The 22,310-nt window shown below is 40.5% G+C and overlaps 3 protein-coding genes and 1 non-coding gene across 6 annotated transcripts; 3 read left to right on the top strand and 1 right to left on the bottom strand.

The window, feature by feature from the left end:
• The first annotated feature begins 1,530 nt into the window (after positions 1-1,530).
• LOC109526720 (protein-glutamine gamma-glutamyltransferase 2-like) lies at positions 1,531-7,044 on the top strand. The gene is made up of 15 exons (XM_019888176.1): positions 1,531-1,632; positions 1,792-1,962; positions 2,331-2,561; positions 2,739-2,857; positions 3,078-3,206; positions 3,338-3,515; positions 3,828-3,969; positions 4,062-4,165; positions 4,259-4,401; positions 4,485-4,584; positions 5,169-5,314; positions 5,723-5,852; positions 5,969-6,129; positions 6,309-6,445; positions 6,542-7,044. Exons 1-15 carry the CDS (start codon positions 1,617-1,619, stop codon positions 6,690-6,692), a joined length of 2,058 nt encoding a protein of 685 aa, XP_019743735.1. The 5' UTR covers positions 1,531-1,616; the 3' UTR covers positions 6,693-7,044.
• A 2,453-nt stretch (positions 7,045-9,497) lies between these two features.
• Positions 9,498-9,580, top strand: trnal-cag (transfer RNA leucine (anticodon CAG)). The gene has a single exon. It is a non-coding gene; the product is annotated as a tRNA-Leu (tRNA).
• Positions 9,581-10,389: 809 nt separating this feature from the next.
• Positions 10,390-17,314, top strand: pllp (plasmolipin). 2 transcript variants are annotated; one of them, XM_019888408.1, is made up of 5 exons: positions 10,405-10,486; positions 10,580-10,831; positions 14,297-14,470; positions 15,277-15,393; positions 16,355-17,314. In XM_019888408.1, the coding sequence occupies exons 2-5, from the start codon at positions 10,667-10,669 to the stop codon at positions 16,460-16,462; spliced, it is 564 nt and encodes a 187-aa protein (XP_019743967.1). In that variant the 5' UTR covers positions 10,405-10,486; positions 10,580-10,666; the 3' UTR covers positions 16,463-17,314. The 2 variants fall into 2 exon arrangements, with proteins under 2 accessions (XP_019743966.1, XP_019743967.1); XM_019888407.1 differs by having other exon boundaries at positions 10,390-10,831.
• Positions 17,228-21,478, bottom strand: arl2bp (ADP-ribosylation factor-like 2 binding protein). 2 transcript variants are annotated; one of them, XM_019888410.1, is made up of 7 exons: positions 21,276-21,478; positions 20,945-21,014; positions 20,799-20,860; positions 20,596-20,702; positions 20,223-20,308; positions 18,146-18,242; positions 17,228-18,075 (listed from the first exon to the last, which is right to left on the bottom strand). In XM_019888410.1, exons 1-7 carry the CDS (start codon positions 21,292-21,294, stop codon positions 17,995-17,997), a joined length of 522 nt encoding a protein of 173 aa, XP_019743969.1. In that variant the 5' UTR covers positions 21,295-21,478; the 3' UTR covers positions 17,228-17,994. The 2 variants fall into 2 exon arrangements, with proteins under 2 accessions (XP_019743969.1, XP_019743968.1); XM_019888409.1 differs by having other exon boundaries at positions 17,228-18,065; positions 21,276-21,454.
• Positions 21,479-22,310: the final 832 nt, after the last annotated feature.

Genomic DNA, 22,310 nt, shown 5'->3' with positions numbered 1-22,310 from the left:
CTGCGAACAGCAAGGTGGTGAACTCCTCAAGGTGTTGAATAGAAAGGTTCGGAGCACTATTGCCAGTAGAGGAATGTAAGAGCTGATCAGCTGCTACCAGCTAACTGCTCAACATGAGGTAGACAAAGTGCCCAACTCAACATGATTTTGTTTGGGAAATAGGCGCCATCCACCCCAACACATCCATCCGTAAAATGAGATTGAAATCATATCTGAATGTTTTTGGTACGTAGTTTGAGGTACATGTCTACATATTTAGGTCTGAAAATTGCAATTGACAGTGAGAATAGTGAGGGATCCCTGTATTGTGAGCCTGATGGTAGTGCATGCAGGCACTAGTGACGAATGGGTTCCGGATGATTCAAACATCATGAAACACTCTGTCAGTAACTTTCATGAATATAGCACAGTAGCGAGAAATCTGCACTACACTGACAGTCTTGAGTTATGGACCGACTGTTGATCATTTGTGATATGTCATCAAGCTGCCTTATCTTACAGAGAGGAAAATACATTTTGGTCTGGCAGTGGGATGAAGGCGGTAATGAGGAGGTCTGCGCTCTCTCTCCTTTGTTGCTGACATGTGGTATGCACTAAATACAGTTTGCTATGCGCTCCATAAGGCAATGAAAAAAGTTGTTTTGTGTTTCATGAGTTCAAAATACAAATGAGTCAGATACATGAAGGATATTTGCAATGAAATGATGACCCAAAAGTTTAAAGTTAAAAAGAAAATAAACTCATTGCAATGCAACACTTTTGACTCATTCCAGAGTAAATATTGAGAAATTCTTCCGAGAAGTGGTCCGACAGGCCCAGTGATCATAGATATCAGAGTTATAGGTCAAAGTGAAGCTGAAAAGTGTCAACATTAATTATTGATATGGATACTACATGCAAACATTGACACAACAAAGAGACCTGTACATAGATTTTTTCCTCAAAGTATAAATTACTTATTAAATATGTACTGTATGCATATTACTGAATAAAACGTCATAAATGAAAAAAATGTGAGTTGAGGGATTTAATTGATGACATGCATAGTATTATAATAATAATAATAATAATAATAATAATAATAATAATGATTAAAAAAACTCACAAAAAATACTTTGCCACAGAGAGATGGTCAGTATTCTGTTTAAACAGCAGACGTGATATTGGAAACAATTGACATCTCGATTCATTCAAGTGCAACGTGACTATTGTGACCACTAACCCCATAAAGACTGAAGAAGCTTTTCCGAGAAAACCACTTTTCAAAGTGGAAATTCAACATCTGTCGCCTCCACCTTTTCAAAAAAATAAGCATTAAATAAGACCACCCTTGAAAAGCGTGTGTCGACCAAGAGCCCAGTGTGTGTCCAGGAACAGGCCAGCAAGAGATGGTCAGTGCAAATACATGAGAACGTGCAGATACCAGAAGAGGAGTCGTTTTGGGAAGTGATGTTGGAGGTCATTCAGGGGGGGATTAGGGTGGAGTGTTCTTCAGGGGTGAGTGTCACACAGTGGGAGGGTTGGCCTTGGGCTGTATAAATACAAGACAGAGATGCTCACTGAGACAAGTGTGTGAAGATTCTTCAAGACACAGACTCTTGATAGGAAAACCTAAGATGCCGCATTACAGGGGTGAGTCTATCTATCTATCTATCTATCTATCTATCTATCTATCTATCTATCTATCTATCTATCTATCTATCTATCTATCTATCTATCTATCTATCTATCTATCTATCGCTCTTTACATCTGTCGTGATGTAAAGTAATCCGAGCTTTGTATGTCGTTAGGTGAGATTTTGGATGTGGACCTGAGATGTCGTGACAACAACTTGGCTCACCACACCGGGGAGATCGATCGTGAGCGCTTGATTGTGCGAAGGGGTCAGCCCTTCGTCATCTCAGTGCCGTGGTCAGAGTCTGCGCTCCATGAAAACTCCCTGGCTTTGGTCCTGCACCTTGGTGAGTAAAGTTGCGGTCCTGAACTCAATTGACTGGTGGGTTTGAAGTTCAGCCATTTGTAGAGGTCATGGCCATTAGCTGTAATGCGACTATTTAAAGAGGAATTTAAAAAAAAGAGTGAATCATAGCTTGTTATATCAGATCAATAACTCTGATGTTCGCTATCACAATACTGTATTCAAATAGTCGCGAAGCATAAAATGTATCCCGCTGACAACGATGTCTGAAGTGGGATCTTGGTGGATGCTTTGGTTTCACGGTCAGTCATGCCAATAGAAAATCCATTTCATTACTGTGACAACAGTGTTAGAGTTTAGATGAGGCACTTCTGATGTATTTACATTATTTCTCATTTGTTGTTCGTTCAGGCAAGCGAGATGAGGTGGTGATCAGGGTTGAGAAGGGCGGACACAACAAAGATGGTTGGTGGTTTAAGCAGGAGGGAAGACATGGAGAAGTGCTGCTGACTCTCCACAGCCCAGCGGACGCCATCATCGGCCATTACCGCCTGGACGTGTTGATGACATCACCCAGTGGACATGTGCTTGAGAAGAAAGAGAACATTAACTTCCATCTGCTTTACAACCCATGGTGCAAAGGTAAAAAAAATATATATATACATACATATACACACACACACACACACACACACACACACACACACACACACACACACACACACACACACACTGGCAGTGTACCTGGCTGAAAATGCTTATTTTGCTCTTGATAAATCTCATGAGGATATTTTGATATTTTGTCCATGTGTGCCGTAGATGATGCTGTGTACATTCCCGATGAGAAGCTCGTTCAGGAATATATCATGAATGAGAATGGGATCATTTATGTTGGCACCTCGGACTACATCCATAGCCGCCATTGGCACTTTGGACAGGTACGTGCATATGTGTGAATTGTCGCAGTTGTGTAACAGCACAGGCTGTCAGCGTCATTATAAATTGTGCTTGTCGGATAGAGTAAGCTCCTCGAGTGAGGGTGTCAGAATGTAACCAGACCACACAAACAAAAGTGTCACCCTTTTGCAGTTTGATGGGAAAGCTATTAATCTGTCATGTCAATTATTCTCTCCTATTTGCATCTTTTTTTGGTCACAGTTCGAAGATAATGTGATGGACATCTGTTTTGAAATCCTGGACAACTCCAATGATGCCTTGAGAAACTCAGAGAAGGACTTGAAACAAAGGTGGGACCCGGTCTACGTTGGCAGGATCATCTCTGCCATGGTGAGGACAACATCAACGACACACTTTTCTCTTGATGTCCCTGCAACTAAAGTCATATGGGATAGTCTCCAGCTCACCCATTATTCAATATTAGGAGAGTGCAGACTTTGATATTCTGTACACGTGTCCAGGTAAACTCCAACGGTGATCGGGGCGTGTTGGTGGGCCGCTGGCAGGAGCCGTACAGTGATGGAGTCTCGCCTTCCAAATGGACCAGCAGTGTTCCGATCCTCCAAAAGTGGAGCAATGGCAGAGCCAGGCCGGTCAAATACGGCCAGTGTTGGGTCTATGCTGCTGTGGCCTGCACGGGTGAGCCTGTGAAACATCTCCAAAAAATTGGCTTGCAAAGAATTGAGAGCTGGAACTAGTGCCTTAGTCACAGAGCGTTATGATTACCGGTATTTGGCTTTCGGGGGAAATCTTAGGATGAACCTAAAATGTACAAAGTTCTATTACTTTTACAGGTCAACGTAGTTTGATTGCATTAACGATTAATAAACGATTACATTTCTAAGGAAGCCCACTTCTTGGCCCTACTGTGACACTTCCTTTTGTATCTCTGTGGAAAGTGCTTTGAGAACATCCTGTTTAAAACCTGAGTTTGTTGTGTGTTCTCGACAGTACTGCGTTGCCTGGGAATCCCAACACGTCACATTACCAACTTTGCTTCAGCTCATGACACTGATGGAAACCTTTCTGTGGACTTCCTGTTCAATGAAAAAATGGAGAGTCTTGATTCAAGAGGAAGGTCCGACAGCAGCTGGTAGGAAAGCAATCACAAGTTCACTTCAACAGATCGAGTCTTCCATCATGGCATTATTCGTCATGCACATTTCTTTCGACCTGCCGTGTTAGGAACTTCCACTGTTGGGTGGAGTCTTGGATGAAGAGACAGGATCTTCCACAGGGAAATGATGGCTGGCAGGTTTTGGACCCAACTCCTCAAGAATTAAGTGATGGTACAAATCTTTTTCATCTTGTCAACTTTGTTTGATTCAGGAGATTTTGACATCCAAACTGAAAATAAAATTATAAGACATTTTACTTCTCAGGGGAGTTCTGCTGTGGTCCATGTCCCGTGACAGCCATCAAGGAGGGCAATCTGGGTGTCAAGTATGATGCTCCGTTTATATTTGCTGAGGTGAACGCTGACATCATACACTGGATTGTCCGAAGAGATGGCCAACGTCAGAAGGTCAGCATATATTTATCCTTATCTATCTGTGAAAGTCTTTTATGGATTTTATTTAAAACAAATGATGATGCTTAATGTTCCAGATCAGAGTGTCTCAGGACAGTATTGGCGTAAACATAAGCACCAAAAGTGTTTTCAGCAACAGCAGAGAAGATGTCACTTCACATTACAAATATCCGGAAGGTTAGTGAACATTGTTGTCGCAGTTGCCTCGAAAAATTAATGGAGTTACCTTACTGATCACTTGATTTTAAAATGAACTAGATTAGAATGAATTACTGTACTTTTTTAGTTACATTTAACAAATGCCAACAACCCGCTTAACACAAAATCGACAACCGGTTCTGCCAGTATTTCATTGTAAGTGAATTTTTAACAGGGATGTTTGAGAATATATCTGTGATTTTTTTTCAATTACAAATAATTTTTTTTTAACTTTTTTGATTTAACAGAAATAAAAATTTTTATTTATAAAATGAGTCTATGGATTTCACTCACAGGCTGCATGTTTTTATTTTTAAAAAATCACTTACCCTAATTATTTTTTTAAAGGAAGTCCGTTTTGGCCTGACATATTAAACTGGCAAAGCTTAATGTTTATAATGTATATATGTATATAGTATATGGAGGTTAAGGATAGATTTCATGGGGCTAATCCAGAGCACTGTCAATAACAAAAATACTGCATACCGCAGAGAACAGGATTTCACCTCTGGGAAATGAACACAATTATCAAAGGCAAATTCACATCTTCTTCTTTTCCTCAGGCTCCAAGAAAGAGAGAGAGGTGTACGAGAAGGCGGGACGTCGAGGCAGAGAGCCGTCCACTGACAGGACAAAACCAGGCAAAATGCAGATGACCATCAAACATGCCAAACCTGTATTCGGATCAGACTTTGACGTCATTGTTGAGGTATGAGGAGCTTAGACAGTGATAAATGAATATTCCAGTGACACACTAGCAGCACTGTGCAAAAAAAGCCTCCAGTCACTTTGACATGACATCACAGTAAATATAGGCCTCATTAATGTCATGAATTGGGGTTCAATTGGAAATTGATGTGTAAAGTTAGTCATGCAGTCTTAGGAATGGTTCCACGGTCCATTTCACTCCATTCTGTGCTATAATTAGGTATCTGATTCAAATGTGTTTAGTATATTAGGGGAAGTCGCTGCCATTATTTCAAATGGTGACGAAGTCTAACGATAACCTATGTTGCTTGCACAGCACTGTCGATAACATAAATTTAGGGTTAGTGTTGTTTCTCATGAAACCATAGCAACATAATCATACATCCAAATGGACCGGTTCAATTTGCAGTTGAAGAATGACGGAGGAGTCCAAGCTGAAGCTCGTCTGACCATGCTGGCCAAGGCAGTAACATACAACTGTTTAAACCGAGGAGAGTTTGAGAGACAAACCAAGAATGTCTCTGTGCCACCCCACAAAGGTTGGTAATTTAAAAAACATGCAAGTGGTACCTTGACTTGCATGCGTGTCGAGAGGGGACGTTGCAGAGTAGGCAAAATCTTTACAATGTACCATCACTTTAATGTGTGTGTTCAGTTCACAAGGAGGTGCTGCGCGTGCGGTACGCTGACTATGCCAAGTGTGTCTCTGAGCACCATGTGGTCAAGGTGATGGCGCTCCTGGAGACCCAGGGAGAGAATGAACCGGATATGGCCGTGGCCAAAATCCCACTCAGCTTGCCTGAGTTGCTTGTAGAGGTGCGTGAAGGCTAACAGCATGCACGTTGGCCAGGTGTGACTTTCTCTCTCTTACAAATTGCGGATCCCTTAGGATCAGTACTGGTCTGTGCACGGTTGGTTGTGGACGTCTGGTTTAGAGACTGAAGAAACGTATCCATCAAAGCATCACACGACTTTGTTCAATTGTTGTTATGCAGGTTCCTAGTAAGGCAGTTGTACATCAAGCGGTGACAGGCTCCATCTCCTTTACCAACCCTCTACCGGTGCCACTGAGGCGGGGAGTTTTCACCGTGGAAGGGGCAGGCTTGGTGTCCCCGACTGAGGTCAAGATGAAGTGAGTACAGACTTGGAAAAAATACGAACCCGTGACTTCATTACCTTAGCACCTTTCCAAACATCTAAAATTTTATTTTATCTTCTTCTCTTTCAGCGGTGAAATTGGCCCAGGTCAGAAAGTGTGCGTCAAGCTCACCTTTACCCCCGCGCGGGCTGGCATGAGGAAACTGCTGGTGGACTTTGACTCAGACCATCTCCAAGACGTGAAGGGAGCCGCTACACTGATTGTTGGCCAATATTTCTAGCCACTGGTTTCGCTGTAAAACATTGTGACAGTTATATTTTCTGCTAAGTATCTGAAGTAGAAGCATCACCAAAAAAGGTTTTATGCTCCTACTTCGTTTGCCTTATAAAGGCATCTAATTTCGTCCATGACCTGTATTGCAAAATTTAAAAGACGCACAAATGACCACTGGTAAAATAATCAAAATTCTCCAAGCTGCAGCAGCATTATGTATCACAAATCAAATCAAATGTATTTTTGTATGCTTGGTTGAACTGATTCATGCGCACTATTCCATGATGATGAGTGTGCAAAGCTAAAATGCATGATTTACTCAGGATTCTTTTAATAAAGATTGTTTCTTGCACTGATTACATTGAGTGTTTTATATTTTGACTCTTACTGAGACATCAGAGAGGTTAATGTATTTTGCAAAGCATTTCAAGGAGACATGCACCCATCCATTTTTGTTGCGCTTGTACTCAAAGTGAATTTTAATTATACATCCTGAATGATGCCAGAGAGAATTTTCAAATGCTGTTTTGCCATTCTCTAACCTCTTTAATTAAGACCTCGTGTCTCTCAAGTGCATAAACAGTCAAGAGGTCTTCAAGGCCTGAAGCGTTGCAATTTTGTATCTTTTTTTTCATCCTGTTAATGTAAATGGAGAGAATCCTTAATTTATTTTTTAATTTACTCCACTGCTAATCACACACAAAAACTAAGGTGGACCTTAAGCACAGGTGGCAAACTCCGGTCCTTGAGTACCACTATCCTGCACGTTTAAGATATTTTCCTCCTCCAGCCAACCTGATTCAAATGATCATCTTATCAGCAAGCGCTACAGGAGCCTGATAGCGAGGGTAAAATCCCAAAGTAGAAGCACTTGAGGCCCACAGGTTAGCAAGCGTAAACACTTGAGTCGTCCCGAGTGCTGACATTTGTGTCATCCATGTGGCAAATGCCTCATTACAAAGTGAAGACGTGCTTTTGGATGCTTGAGTGAAGGGAACATTTTCAACTTTGCACCAGCCAGCCGCTCAAGACTATCATCTTTTAAATTCATTCAGGCTCATTTAGTCAATATAAGAACAAATAGGAAGGGTTGGTTTATGCGACACCTTCTTCAAGTGCTGTTTATTGTCCCATCTTTAGAAATTGATATAAAAACAACTGTTGTGTGGTTGATGGTGAAAGGATGCCATCCATGGAAATCATGCTTCTTTTTTTTTCACACCTTCAACATGACTTTTATGACGCCCACCACTTGTCATTTAATTTCGGAGTGATTTATTGTTTTAACTTAAAAGTGGTTACCTAATTTTAAATGAGTACGCTTCTTGATTTTTAAAAATATTTATTATATAAAATATATGATACATTACTGTACTATGTAATTGAGTTGCCTTGATATTTTATATTATTCGTACAATGTATGGTTGCTTTCGTTTCTCTTTCTGTACAGTATTTTTATAGTTCTGCGATAACCACGTGATCTCGGTTGTGTAGCACGTCTGACGTCTTACGTTATTTGTATTGCGTCTGATGTAATTTCCTTTTAGTCACGGCGCGAGCTTCGCATTTGTGTTACCCTACTACTGGAATAATTCAGAAGGGAACCGGCCATGTTATTATTCGTATTCCATTTGTTTGCCAATATCAAGGGAGTTGATGGTGAAGTACCTTAGAATTCAGCTTGAAGAACTTCCAACGACTACAATAGTCGGGACAGTACGGTAGCAAGCGTCGCAGCCTGAGCTCCCTTGAAACTTCGAACAAATCCACTTATACTAAACATCCTATCGACTTTTGCATGGACTATGCGCATACGCAGGACTCTCAATCCGCAGGGGGGGGGGGGGTCTTGGAATTATGAATTTGTCTGTATAAACAATCTATTATTATAAATAGTTTAATGAGGTAATACTTACATTTTGCATCATAAATCTGTGTCTGTGCTTTAAAAAAATTCCGACTTCCGCCCTGAGCTGAACCTGAGACTTCTGAGCATATGTATTAGAAATATATACATGAACTGAGCATATGTATTAGAAATATATACATGAACGGAGTACATTTCATTTCCTTTAATTATTATAGTATCTGTACACTAAGTATAGTGGCTACACACTCAAGAACGATTAGTGTTACTTAAAACACTGCCTGTACAGCTAAACCAGATTGTAGTTGAATTAAACTTGTAACAGTGATCAAAATTCTAAGGTTTAGGAATTTAAAACTATTTTTCAAACCGAACAAGACTATTAAAGTTCCACTGCATTACCATGGGTCAGTCTTTGAGTCAAGTTCCCTTTTTTAAAAAATACATATTTTGCATTGACATTTTAGGTCCACTGTGCACGGACTCGAATGACCTAATTTAAAGCTTCATAATACTTCTGCATGTTTAGTACGTTTCTTCCATATTTAGGGAATTGTTTTATTTTATTCGTGGGACATGTTTGTGGGCATTATTTATTCAGAATCATCTTTATTGGCCAAGTATGTAAAACACACAAGGATTTTGATTTAACTCCAGCACATTGTCTGAGACCAAATAGGGGCTTTCATGTAGCTGTTTTCTGTGGGGCGCATTAGTTGTATCCCAGCAGTTTTAAACATTCTCCACTAGAGGGAGACAGACGTCCGCCTTTGGTAAAGATGGTTTCGTCTGCACCGTGCAACTGTCACCTCATTGTGAAGTCGTTCGAGGCCGACTTTTGAGAAATATGATCTTACATTTTGTTTTACTATGCGACCACATCAAACACGCTGTTCTGGCAATGACTAAGATATTGAAAGGAGTTTATCGGTAATTGTCTTGTATGTCAGGATGGCCGAGCGGTCTAAGGCGCTGCGTTCAGGTCGCAGTCTCCACTGGAGGCGTGGGTTCGAATCCCACTTCTGACAGATTTTTTTTTTTTTTACTCGGTTGACGCGAATTTTTGGATTCCAAAAATCATTATTACATTGGCTTCAAACGCGTTGAGGTCTGAACTGGGAATATTCGAGTGGGACCAGGTATTCCGATTTCCTATCTTCTTCGAATGCAGCATCTACCCCGTGGTTGGCCAATTTCGAAAGGGCTGCACGTCTTAACATTGACACGGGAGGAAGTGAATAGGAATTCATGTTAAGAAATATTTTTGGGGGCGTAAATAACAAATAATATTATATAATGTGTTAATACATTATTGCTTATACTTTCATTATATGTGTTTCAAATAGTGGGGAAAAGTTGAAAATGAAAAGTACATGTATTTCAGTGCGTGCCAAATAAACTAAATTTAAGAAATCACTTTTTGAAAGACAAAGAGATCAAATATCATTTGCTTTGGAAATATATTTGTTTGAGTAAAACATGAGCAGCAGCAATAAAGAAGTACAGTCGGAGGAATAAATGATGTTAAAAGTGAAAAATATATTTGTGCAAAGTAAGTCTCTGATACGATAATTAGATGAGTGGTTTAAAACCATACGCCACTAGGATGTTAGCTACAGACCAAGGCCAAAGAGAAAATCATGGAGGTGTGTACTGCACCTTTATGGATCAAACTTGAATAGGTTCATCATTAGTCTTGTGCCAGCCAACCCCATCTACAAACTTTCAGGGAATCAGTTAGGCCATGTGTGCCTTAGAAAAGTGTCTTAACACTCGCATGACCAAGAGGTGATGCTCTGTTTCCTTTTGGCCTGCCCTCCTCCCACTTTTCAAACATTAACAGGTGGAGAGGCCTCGGTGAATCATATGGGAGGAGTCATAGGGAATTAGCAGCCAGCGGCAAACAGCAGGAGGATGGCACTCTATATGCAACTGTGTGTGTGAGAGACAGACAGACAATATTTGAACCTGTAAGTTTCATTGAATACCCTGATTTTTTTTTTTTTGTCTGTGTATTTGTCTTTTAGCTTGTTGGGCTTCTTTTTAATTTTTCCAGTGGAGACTTCTCTTTCCATTTTTTATTGTTTTGTTTTTTTAAATTGATTTAGCCGAATATGACAGACTTCCCTTCCAAGGTTACCACAGAGACCGGGTCCCCCAACTCCCAGAACACTCAGCAGGGGGGCAACAGCCTCAGAGGGCTGGCATCTAATGTGACCACTAGCATGGACATGTCTTTCATCAGGAGCATCCCATCTATCCTCATGATGGCTCAAATAGTGAGTGATTCGGATGGTTCACATCATCCTTTGTTTTCCCATTTGAGGTGGTAAAAAAATTGGAATCGTGGGTTTAAATTACAAAGTATGTGTGACAAACAGCAACATTTGAGGGTCCTCTTTGGTTCTTGTCAATTTGTGGTACTCGAGGCTTATCAAGAATAAATAACACCACTCACTACTTACATCAATGTTCGATTGTAAGTTTTCAAATGAGTTTGATCAATTAAAAGGGATGATGCTTATGTTTATGTTTGGATTGCATATATCAGCGTAGCGTATCAATGTACTGCACAGTGGAACCTCTCGGGTCAAAAACACTCTGTTCCTTGACACGGGAAGAGGAAATAGAATGAATCTGTATAAATGGTATATTCTTTCTCTCTTTACTCCCCAATACTGTCTTTGTTTGGGAAAGTTGTTGCCAAGAACAGTTACACAAATCCAAAGAAAAAGCAGAAAAGTCAACCCTTTGAAGCCTTCTCAACTAAGATGTCATGAGACAGGCTGATGTTTCGCGTGGCTTCACCTCTGATGGAAGTCTATCGTTTGGGATTAAGTGAAAAAAAACAGATTGAAAGTAAAACAGAGGTGCGTAAACCTATGAGATTCACAGAACTGAGCTCTGGTGAGTTATGCTGAGGTCCTGTGTGGCATAAACGTTGGACTTCTGCAGCATTCGAATTTTACAGCTCCACTGTAGATTCATTGTTTGACCGAGTTAATGGAAAAGCCACATAATGTGACAACAGCAAAAGATGATAAGATAACCGAGGAACAGTATTGATTAAGAGTGTTTTCTAATGGAATTGGAATGTGGAATCAACAAAGATAAGGAAATCCCAGCAACATAATTAAGGTGGAAAGTTTGTTCTTTTCGATTGCAGAATGCAGTGGTGGCGCATAATTACTGTGTATATTTTGCACCAAGTACCACCTAAGAAAATATGATCAAATGATCGACTTTAAAATACAGCAGCAAATTAGGCCTTAGTGACCATCAATAACTACAGATGTTTTATTACTAAAAAGAATATTTATAAGCCAATGGAACATTTTGCAGAATTTGAATACTAAAATGCTCCTGAGTTAAATAAGCACCGCACACCAAAATTGAATAAATATGATGCCTAAATAATGAAAACATACTGTACTGTACTTGTAAACAAAAAAAAATGTACTGCACATAAAAAGTAAAACATGTACAGTACTACGGATGAAAAGTGAAAAAGTTCAAAGACGCTGAATGCATAGCTACATGCTCTACATGTATGTTAGTTTTGTCAAAATGTGAATTTTATTTGTTTTGACTGATTTTTTTTTCCTTTTTTGCTTCGCACTAGACGGAGCCCATGTCCTGCTAGTGGTGGTCGTACCACATTTTAACAATCACTGGCTAGGTCAGTGTTTCGCAACCTTTGGTGACCGAAGGCATACATTTTACATTAGAAATATCTCACGGCACACCACCCACCCAACAAAAATGTCTGCTTAAATATGAAGACTTTCAACACAAAAGCAGACATCTCAATTGTTTAAATTGTTGTTTTTATTTCTGGTTTCACTTTAAAGTTGATCATTTTTAATGAGGCTATTCTAAGTGAATACAAATGAAGTAATTATGCAACATAAAGGATTTTGTGATTGTCAGACTGCGAGTAGGCGCAGCTTTATTTTTGCACAAATGGTGCTAGTTGGCCTTTGGGCTGTAACTATTCACCCCCCCACTAAAAAAAAAAAAAGAAAGATGATGTGAGCTGTTGGTGGAAGAGCATTTACATTTTCTGCCGGTCACTTAATGTCCATGGCACAAATAGATGAAAATAGATACATTACTTGTTGTAAATAAAAAATAATTTTCAGTCCAATTAAATGAAATTGAATCATTTCCTGATGATCTCTAATGAAACACAAACGTTTTGCGAATGTGATTGGGTCATTTTGGTTGCGTTATACGGTGCATGTGACTCATTGCTCAACCCGCGTTGTTTGCTTGGATTATCTCTTTATCAAACTGGACCTGGGCGTGTGGGGCCATGTTTCAAGTGTGGCTGTTCTACATTTGTCATTTGTCCATGCTTTACGAGCATCCACCTTTATGAGTTCTGGCTGAATACAAGTCGGAGTCATTTGGCCACTTTGTGGCTTTTAGAACTTTCTGTGATATGTAACCCAGCGCCCTGATGAAGCGCATGACCATTTACACGCTTGCAGCATAAATCATTAACTTGTCCTGGTGTTTTATGAGCTCATATGTGGAACTAAATACCCTCAGATGCAAAATGGACTACACTTGAACATTGTAAATGTAGTGTAATACGGAACATTCTGCCTTTCATTTAGATCAGTGTTTCCCAACCAGGGGTGGGTGGAAACTTTAATAACTGACTTACCAGATCAATAACCTGTGGCACAGCTGCGCCCAAAATCGGCCCAAAAAATAGCTACGAGTCAACTCAAGTGTTTTATGAAAGCTCAGATGACCGAAGAAATGAATGGAAAGAAAGTAAAACTGCAACAGCAGGTCTGAATGTGAATCATGTTCAGTGTTTTGTTCCTTATATTTTAAATTTAAATGCTTGTTTAAAGGGGACTTATTCAAAGGGGCTCCATTTTTGGGTGGTAAACGTTCTAAGCCTATATTCTGCAAAACAAAGGCAGGTTTATGGATGTATGTTTTTTTATTTGTATTACTTATCTATTTTCAAGGCAATTTGTTTATGTTTGGGTTAAAGAGACGACAACATGTAAGAATTAAATGCTCAAATTAAGGAAAGAAAATAACATTGATTTTGATTTAGTAATAAGCTGTGTTACGTTTTACTTTTGGAGAATCATCAACACGTATGAGTTGGGGGGAACTCATGGAATGACAAAAAGGTTTGAGGGTACACAAGCCCAAAAATGTTGGGAACCACTGATTTAGACAATAGTACTCCATTTTGCTTGAGACAGATTAATGTTCTATCCTGGCCACACATGAAAGAAAAAAAGATATAACTGGGCCGATTTGCTCACTTTGTCTTCATGTGTGCTACTGGGAGAGTACGTAATAGGTTGATTTGCGGTTGTCTGCTCTCTTGAATGACCCCTCTCAATTTTAATGGGCATTTAGTAATATATTAAAAAAAAAAAAAACATGCTTGCATGACATTTTCTTGGCAAACGGCCTGTTGAGTCATGTGTTCTGCAATAACCCTTTAAGGGGCAGCGGTTACTACAGTGGACAGCTTATCGTGTTATCAGGTTAGAGGATGCATGAAAGGGTTTATTTCTAGAGATATATCGGAGAAGTAGTTCATGCATGCTGATTTTTTGACACTACTGTATATACAATTCCAAATAATGACAAAATCTCATGTCATTTGTGTTTTGCTAAAAATAGACACTTGGGACCACATACAAGACAATGTTATGATAGGTTGTTGCATCACCTGATGTCTTGTGTGTGCTTTATCTGTGTAGCTTTTGGGGCTGCTCCACTGGACGCTGATCGCCAGCTCGCATTACATGTGGGCGCCGGCCAATGGCTGGGTGCTGTTTGTGGCCATCACCTTCTGGCTTCTCACCAGCATCCTCTTCATCATGATCCTCTTCGGTGCCCAAAGGAGACTCACTGGTGTACCGTGGCCACTGACGGTACGTAGGAGGCAATGGGTGGAGAGAAACAAGCAGTTAAAATTAGGAAAGCTGCCACAAACTACACATGGTGAAAAAGAATGGGTTAATTCCAACAGTTTGTCATCATTGAGTTCATATAGCACCTACATAATTCAGCACGAGCTGTTTTAAAATAATCTGCCTTTAAAAAAAGAAAAATCTGTTATAGAGAGGCCGACCCGGTGGTCCAGTGGTTAGCACGTCGACCTCACAATGCAGAGCTACTCCCTATGTGGAGTTTGCATGTTCTCCCCGGGCCTGCGTGGGTTTTCTCCGGGTACTCTGATTTCCTCTCACATTCCAAAAACATGCATGGCAGGCTGATTGAACGCTATAAATTGTCCCTAGGTGTGAGGGTGAGCGTGGATGTTTATTTGTCTCAGTGTGCCCTGCGATTGGCTAGCAACCGGTTCAGGGTGTCCACCACCTACTGCCCGAAGACGGCTGGGATAGGCTCCAGCACCCCCGGCAACCCTTGTGAGGATAAGCGGATCGGAAAATGGATGGATGGGTGTTTTAGAGAATACTTGTCAATACAATATGAACAATACTAACAGTGCAACAACGATGAATATTATATTAACAAGGAAGACATTTATTTTAATACCTCTGTGACTATGTCAATTAAAAGGCAACATCATTATCATTGGCAGGACAGAACATTTTATTATTTTGAGTCTTGTATTGCAACTCATAAAATTCAATATGTGATGTGATTTTTAAAAAATGGTGACCAGAAGATTTTGAAAATGTTACAATATGTTTTGCGACGGTTCTTTCACTAGGTAATGGTGTACCATGGAGTAGCCACGTTCCTCTATCTGACCGCCTTCCTGGCCAACGCCGCATCTGTTCAGCCCTTCTACTACAGCTACTTCTTTGGACATATGGCTGCTGCTGCTGTGAGTGTATTGTGACACCGGACACCTTTCACACTCAATACGCAATGATAGAAGGAATTCGGATGAATGCTCGGTCAAAGGTATTAAGATACATCATCAAAGTCTGCTTTCAGTTCATTTACAAAACAAAAAATGCGGGAGCTTGACCAATATGCATTTCTAAAATCTTAACATCTACTTCAAACAAATAGGATTAAGTTGAACGAAAAATCTGATATTTGTTTTGGTGAAATGGGAATGTCTTGATGGCACCTTATTGACTCGCTGGTGTTTTATTGCTTTCAATTGCTCCAGGTTTAAACTGTCACCACCATAAACCCTTTGCTAGATGGACAGATTGGGTTTTAGCTAACATGTTTAACATTCTCAACCACCAACAAGTAGCCTATAAAGTTTATCACTGTAAAATAAAACGAAAACTACTCACCCTTTTGAAACCTGACGAAGATGTTTGTAAAGTGCTAGTGTTATGTTGTGTACATAAGTACATTTGTTTTGTTGACCGGTACCACAGAAGAGATTATGCAACATCTATAATGTAACACTTTTCTTATTATTTAGCATGCTAAACACACCTGGAATTCGAAAAAAAAAAATCGAGAGAAAAGAGATGAGGAACAGGTGTGTTTTTTATACAAAATGGTTACTTGCTCCTCAAATATAGTCAAGGTGTGTCAATACAAACTATGTGCTGTTGTTTAGCTTGAAGCTAAAGTCCACAATGCTTCTCTTACACACACACCCAGCCTTGGCCTCTGTATTCTAACAAAGTGTTATCACTGGCATGTGTCCAGTTAAAGGCCCATTCGTGTGAAGTTTAATCTTACGACCCGATACAACAAAGGCGTGAACACAAAATTGAGCCTGACAACCTTTTTCTAAGTGGTCATAAGAGCTAAGGTTACTTCAGTGTCACTTCGGGTTGATGTCCTTCAGCCATCTTGTTTCTCTGCCTGTCCAGTTCTTTGGCGCAGTGGTGACGGTGACGTACGGCATCAGTGCTTTCTTCTCCTATTTGGACTGGAAAGGAGACGGAGGAAATGCTGCCACCAGCACAGTGCCCACCTAGGAGTTGAAGAAAAGCCTCTCAAAGACTGTTTTATTTATGCTAGGTCTTGTTTGTCTCTTAAGCAATCAACAAGGGGTTGTGTGATTACTGTTGTTGCCCAACGGACAGAGATTACACTCCACTGGATGACACTTATTACGTATTGTCTATTCACAATGTTTGTAAATCCCGCTTTATTTTGAATTTCTTTGACATAGGCCAAAAGCAATTTCGTTACATGCCCAGGTTTCCTGCCAGCATCTTTTCTATCCTGACCCCCTTGTTTCCATCAGTTGCTTTTTATTCTTGTATTCTTATTTCAATCCTTCCATTGCTAAAACCTGTCCTGCCTTCCTTCTCCCAAGACACTTTTTTTTCAGACATCCTTACACCCTTCCTTTAGTTGCTTCAAGCTGTTTTTCTGACTTCCTCCCTTAACTTTTCTTGCTCCCAATTCCTTTACCTTATACCAAACCCTTTCTTCCCCTGCTTAAATCTAACACGCTGCCTTCCATCGGTACCTGTCCAATGCTGCTTCAGAATTCACTTTTTTCCTGACTCAAAATATTTGCTCGTCACAGTACGAGTTCGACTGGTGAGCACCTCCACCTCACAGTGCAGAGGTGCTGGGTTCCATCCCGGCTACAACCTTTCTGTGTGGAGTTTGCATGTTTAAATATTTAAGAGAGTCGAGCAATCCTTTGGTGAACACAGCTCAATTATGCGAACACAGCTCAATTATGCACATGTTCAATAAAAACACATTAATTAAAGCAACGGGAGATATGAGGCTTTCTGTTCTTTATTAGAAAATGTGTCACAAGCATTTCATCATAGACAAGTGTACTATACAAATCTCTATTTACAGTTAATCACTTTCACAGGCACAACATTCAATCCTAACAATATTGTAAAAATGTGAGTTTTTATATTGTCACCAACTCAAAACATGTAATGCAAACTTTATACTTTTTTTTGTTTTTGCTTATGATCAGTCTGTGCATGTCTCATATTTACTAAACAATCTTAAGGATTATTACCAACAGTAATATTTATGAAAACCCTCCTGATATTGTTTATAAATAAAAATGAGTGCAATGTCTCTGTGTCATGCATTTTCCATTTTAGAATAGGACTGCAGGAACATATAAGCAATTAGCTTTTAGGGTTGTTTTGCACACAACTATACTTTTCAGGCATCGACCTGCGGTAGCGCACTGGTTCATGAGATAGCACCTTGGCCAGAACAGAAAGGCGGGCTCGAGCTGGGATGCGTCTTTCAATCTGTGTGGGGTTTCCATGTTCTCCCTGTGCTTTTGTGGGTTCCCTGACAACTTCCTCCCAAGGTGCAAGAACGTGCATGTAAGGTTCACGCAAGACTACATTGTCCATAGGTGTGAGTGGTTGTCTGCTTCTGTGTCAGACTTGAGGTTTATGGGTGATCACAAGCTAACAATGCGTTTGAGGCTCAATGAACACTACGGCATACGTACATGCTCTTATCGTGTGTGTATGTGTGCATGTGTCACTTCAGCTGATTGGATCCAGAGTGGCTAGAGGCTGCAGGGGTTAAAGGCGTGACTACAAGTCCTTGGCTCAGGTCCAGACTGCGTCCCTCCTTTTCCTAGAAAATATTAAATGCATTAAAATATGCCATAATAGCTGATAAAGGCATTCTTTAAGCATATCAGTTGGCGTACTCACCACTTTGTACTGCAGAACCATCTCCTTGAAGGCCACAAAGTCAATAAAGGACAGCAGGATGTCAACAATGTCACCTGACACCTCATCTTTGTGCTTCCTAGATGGAAGGGAGAGAGAGGGGCATGATGGGAATCTGTCTTAAATGCCGTCCTGTGGCCAGTTGTGTTTCAAGAATTGCTTACACAACAATAGATTATTAAACATTGAGTACATTGAGTGAATCCATGTCTAGCCGGAGTCAACTAGACACATATTTGTGGAAAGTAGTAATTGGTGTAAGCATGTTGAAATGATACAGCTCAACTGAGGAACTAAAATCTTTGTCAGGGTGGAGCTAAATTTAGCCTGGTTTTTAGCGGAAGTTATGGAGAGACTTCACCACATGTGCATGCAACTGCGCACTTGCAGTGTTTCTTTAAAATCAAATCATCTGTAATCTATTTTGAAGGGTACTGCTGTAAATGCATTTCAAATGATATTAGAGTTTCTATTAAATAAAAATAAATGCCTACCACAGAGAAGAGTGTTGATAACAATGCTGCCAAATTTGAATGGCTAAACAAGACTGCATCATTTATAAAATAAGGCTTCAAAATTGTGAAAAATTATCCTGCGTTCAGCCACTTTGGGCATGTCCACTGAAGGTGTTGAAACCACGCCATGACTCAACCCATCCCAGAAAAATGTCACTTCATCTCAGGTCTTTCTTATGCCTACACATAAGCATGTTTGAGCCACAAAAATATATTCAGTTAAAGCCTCCGGTGGCAATTCCACCTTTTCTCTGTGCGACATGTGTCACGGCCAACAACGAGGTGCTCTAAAGCAGCCGCGCCAGTGGACTATCTGAAGAGAAGAGGCATTTTCGAAGTGGAGGCTTAGCTAGCTCAGCAACTGCCCGTCATAATTGTATAAGACAAACACTGATGTGAATGAAAACGCTCAAGTTTTCGTAAGGCTGGGGAAGGGAAGACTCAAAATCATTGTTTCCAGGTTTTTTTGGGACATTTTCAGCGATGATCATCAAACATCTATCCACCCATTTTCTAATTCGCTTATCCTCACGAGGGTCGCGGGCGTGCTGGAGCCTATCCCAGCTGTTATCGGGCAGTAGGTGGGTTACACCCTGAACTGCTTGCCAGCCAATTGCAAGGCACACAGAGTGTTAGAGGAATCTACGAACAGAAGGATACCATGTTTAAAGTTCCATTTAATTTGGGCCTGTCTAGACGTGTTGTGTATTTAGCGTCCCCAAATGTCTGTGCGCTAGGGTGTCGGCCGTCTCGGGAGGAGGCTCTTTGAATCCACATTACCGCAAGAGTGCGAACAGATAGAAGGAGGCTAGACTGAGTCAACAGTTTAGGAACGAAATGTTTTAGAACATCAAAGGACGGTCTGGGAACTGGTCGCGGCCCAGGCGACCATTTGTCATCTGCGAAGTCAGCGACTTGTTTATTCGTGGGAGACGGTGTTAAAGTATCTGTGGTTCAAAGCTTGACAAAAGCTAATCACATCGGCGACCGAGGGGCCGGACTGGGGGCGTGGTATGCAAATATCAGGGGCAGTGTCTTTCTTATATTTTGCATATGTAAACAATAAAAGACCGATGAGGAGCACGATGTACTTTGAGTGTAATCGCGTAGCAACTGCCCGCCGTTCGCTCTGAAAGATCCGCTGCCGTCGGACTGCACCAGCAACCTTCCCTGAGTCGAGTTCTTCTATTTAAATTTGTCCGGGTATAACTCTGACACATAGACATACAACCATTCGCGTTCACACTCACACCTCGGGATAATTTAGAGTGTTCCATTAACCTGCCATGCATGTTTTTGGAATGTGGGAGGAAACTGGAGTTCTCTTGAGAAAACCCACACAGGCATGGGTAGAACATGCAAACTCCACACAGGAAGGCCCTGCACCTCTGCACTGTTAGGCGGACGTGTTAACCAGTCGACCACCGTGCCGCCTCATCATCAAACATGTGTAATGTAGTTTGAAACAAAAATCGGAATTCTCTTAACATGGTCGTCAAAGAGTTTTGGGGTAAATGGACACCAAAAGTGATTTCTATGCTTACATGAGATGATCAATGAAGGTGGACATAATGAAGCCAGGGATCCTCTTCATCAGCTGGTGTTCTACATATTTCTCCAACAGCTCCACCTACACACAAACAACAAATGGAAGCACACATGAAAGCTACAGGCTGTCATGCTATTAAGTGGTATTTAAGACCAGTGGAACCCTCAGCACCGTTCAGGGTGGCACAGATATATGTAAAAACAGATTCAATGCAATTAACCTATCATGCATGTTTTGAAGATATGGGAGTTAGGGAAAACCAACACAAGAACAGGGGAAAATATGCAAACTCCACGGAGGAGGGCCAGAGTCGAAATCCAAACCCCGAACCTCAAAACTGTGAGACGGATATGCTAACCATGACTCACATATTCATTGAAAATGGGTGTGTAGCTGAGCTTGTTCTCTTCGGTGCTGTCAAACTCTTGATAGTGTTTCTCCATGAAGGTCCGCTGTAATACCTGGAAATCCTCCTCTAAAAAAAAAAACGGCATCGCAAATTTTCATTCTCACATAAAGCCTGCGCATCACGACTGAAGAGGGAGAGTGATTTGAATTGAAATTATCTCACCCATAATGATGTCTTCTATGCAGCCAATGACAGAGTCGAATGCAGTGTCTGCAGCTGAGGAACTGAATGCAGAAGGAAAGATATCGGTTCACAACACGAGAGACCAACATATGCTTCTTGGATAATCAGTGTGCTTTTCAACCAACCTGGAAATTGCAAAGGTTTCGTCCTCCATGTCAACCATGTCCACAATGTTCTCGCCGCAGCTCTGCACACCTGTGGCAGGGGAGAGGGTGTAAGGCGACGTTTGCTTTAAAATGTAAACCTCTTTAGTTCGTCAGAGCTGTGTATTATCGCACACCTTATAAGTTTAGCTCTATACTCAACGACAACGTCAGCTAGCACCCTAGCGTGGCTCCGGCTAGCTAAACACGTGAGCGAAGATATAATAAATATAAATACTGTAATCATGTTTTGGCGGATTACTATACTACGAACGTTAATTTCAAGATCAACTAAGTACATTTTCCCACTTACCTCGTCCACGAACATCCATGTTTTAATGTTAATCTGGAATCGTAAATTAGTGAAGTAGTGGTGTTACCTAGGAAACGACCACCTGGTGCTATTTGAGGTCGGGTCCGACAGACTACAGGCGAGCAAAATAAGTTCCGAGAAGATACGTCACAATGTTGCATTCGCGGATGGATCGGTAAAAGAAACTCCCTGGTTACCCGAACGCCTGCTGACTTCAGACATTTGGCTCAAAATGTTGGTCCTTCCTTGTAATGCTTTTGCAAGATTCATTGTGAGTGCTAAATGTATGGAAAATTTAAGAAGATGTGGTTGCATCTTTTAATATAACCGTTTACGAGTGTCATTAAAGCAGACGCAAAAAGGTACTCAAAAGTAATGCGTTTATCATCAGGTTTAAATAGTTTTGAGTTTTCATTGTAGATAATTAGTAATTTTTTTTGTTTATTTTTACAAAAATGCTTAGTTTTAGTTTAGGTTTATTTAAAAATATATGTATTTGTCGAATGCAAAGAAATTCTGTAATAAATAAACTTATAACTCAAACAACGGTTTGACCTTCCTTCTTCCATATGAATGTGCCGCAATAATGAAATAATTAGATTCAAAATGGATCCGCAAAGCTCATTAACAAAAACGAAAACCAAGGACTTTTTCAATATTAGTTTTATAAATGGTTAGGTCGGGTGTCGCCAATCTTATTGAAACTAAAAACGACTCATTGACGAATACAAAAGGCTCCCAGTTTTACACACACTTCTGAAATAAATTTGCTCACTGTACCTTCAATCATGATATTGATTACATGTTGAAACAGACAAAAGCTTTTTTGTATCGCGATATACTTTTTTTTTAGTAACTCGTCTGAAAAATTGCCTGTACTTTCATCTCTTTAACATCTATCTACTTTTGGAGTACTTTATGCTTCGCTCGTGGCAGGCATAATCCTCGTACCTGCAAAACCTTCACTTTCTAAGAAATCAAAAATCTTAAATTTGTGAAGCAAAACTAACGATGAACAAATGATCTAGCAGGATG

The sequence above is a fragment of the Hippocampus comes genome, unplaced genomic scaffold (genome assembly GCF_001891065.2).
Source record: "Hippocampus comes isolate QL1 unplaced genomic scaffold, H_comes_QL1_v1.1 scaffold112, whole genome shotgun sequence".
In the NCBI taxonomy this organism is placed as follows: domain Eukaryota; kingdom Metazoa; phylum Chordata; class Actinopteri; order Syngnathiformes; family Syngnathidae; genus Hippocampus; species Hippocampus comes.
The sequence above is the reverse complement of the archived record's forward strand: the minus strand, read 5'-3'. Positions and strand labels throughout refer to the sequence as shown.

What these genes read in the sequence shown, in the direction of transcription:
- LOC109526720 (XM_019888176.1), top strand. An exon ending in ACATTACAAATATCCGGAAG is followed by an intron (nt 4,585 to 5,168) that starts GTTAGTGAACAT and finishes TCTTTTCCTCAG; the next exon opens with GCTCCAAGAAAGAGAGAGAG. An exon ending in CCGACTGAGGTCAAGATGAA is followed by an intron (nt 6,446 to 6,541) that starts GTGAGTACAGAC and finishes CTTCTCTTTCAG; the next exon opens with CGGTGAAATTGGCCCAGGTC.
- pllp (XM_019888407.1), top strand. Translation starts at nt 10,667, where the DNA reads ATGACAGACTTCCCTTCCAAGGTTACCACAGAGACCGGGTCCCCCAAC. An exon ending in TCCTCATGATGGCTCAAATA is followed by an intron (nt 10,832 to 14,296) that starts GTGAGTGATTCG and finishes TTATCTGTGTAG; the next exon opens with CTTTTGGGGCTGCTCCACTG. An exon ending in GTGTACCGTGGCCACTGACG is followed by an intron (nt 14,471 to 15,276) that starts GTACGTAGGAGG and finishes TTCTTTCACTAG; the next exon opens with GTAATGGTGTACCATGGAGT.
- arl2bp (XM_019888409.1), bottom strand. An exon ending in CATAGAAGACATCATTATGG is followed by an intron (nt 20,703 to 20,798) that starts GTGAGATAATTT and finishes TTTTTTTTTTAG; the next exon opens with AGGAGGATTTCCAGGTATTA. An exon ending in CACCCATTTTCAATGAATAT is followed by an intron (nt 20,309 to 20,595) that starts GTGAGTCATGGT and finishes GTTTGTGTGTAG; the next exon opens with GTGGAGCTGTTGGAGAAATA.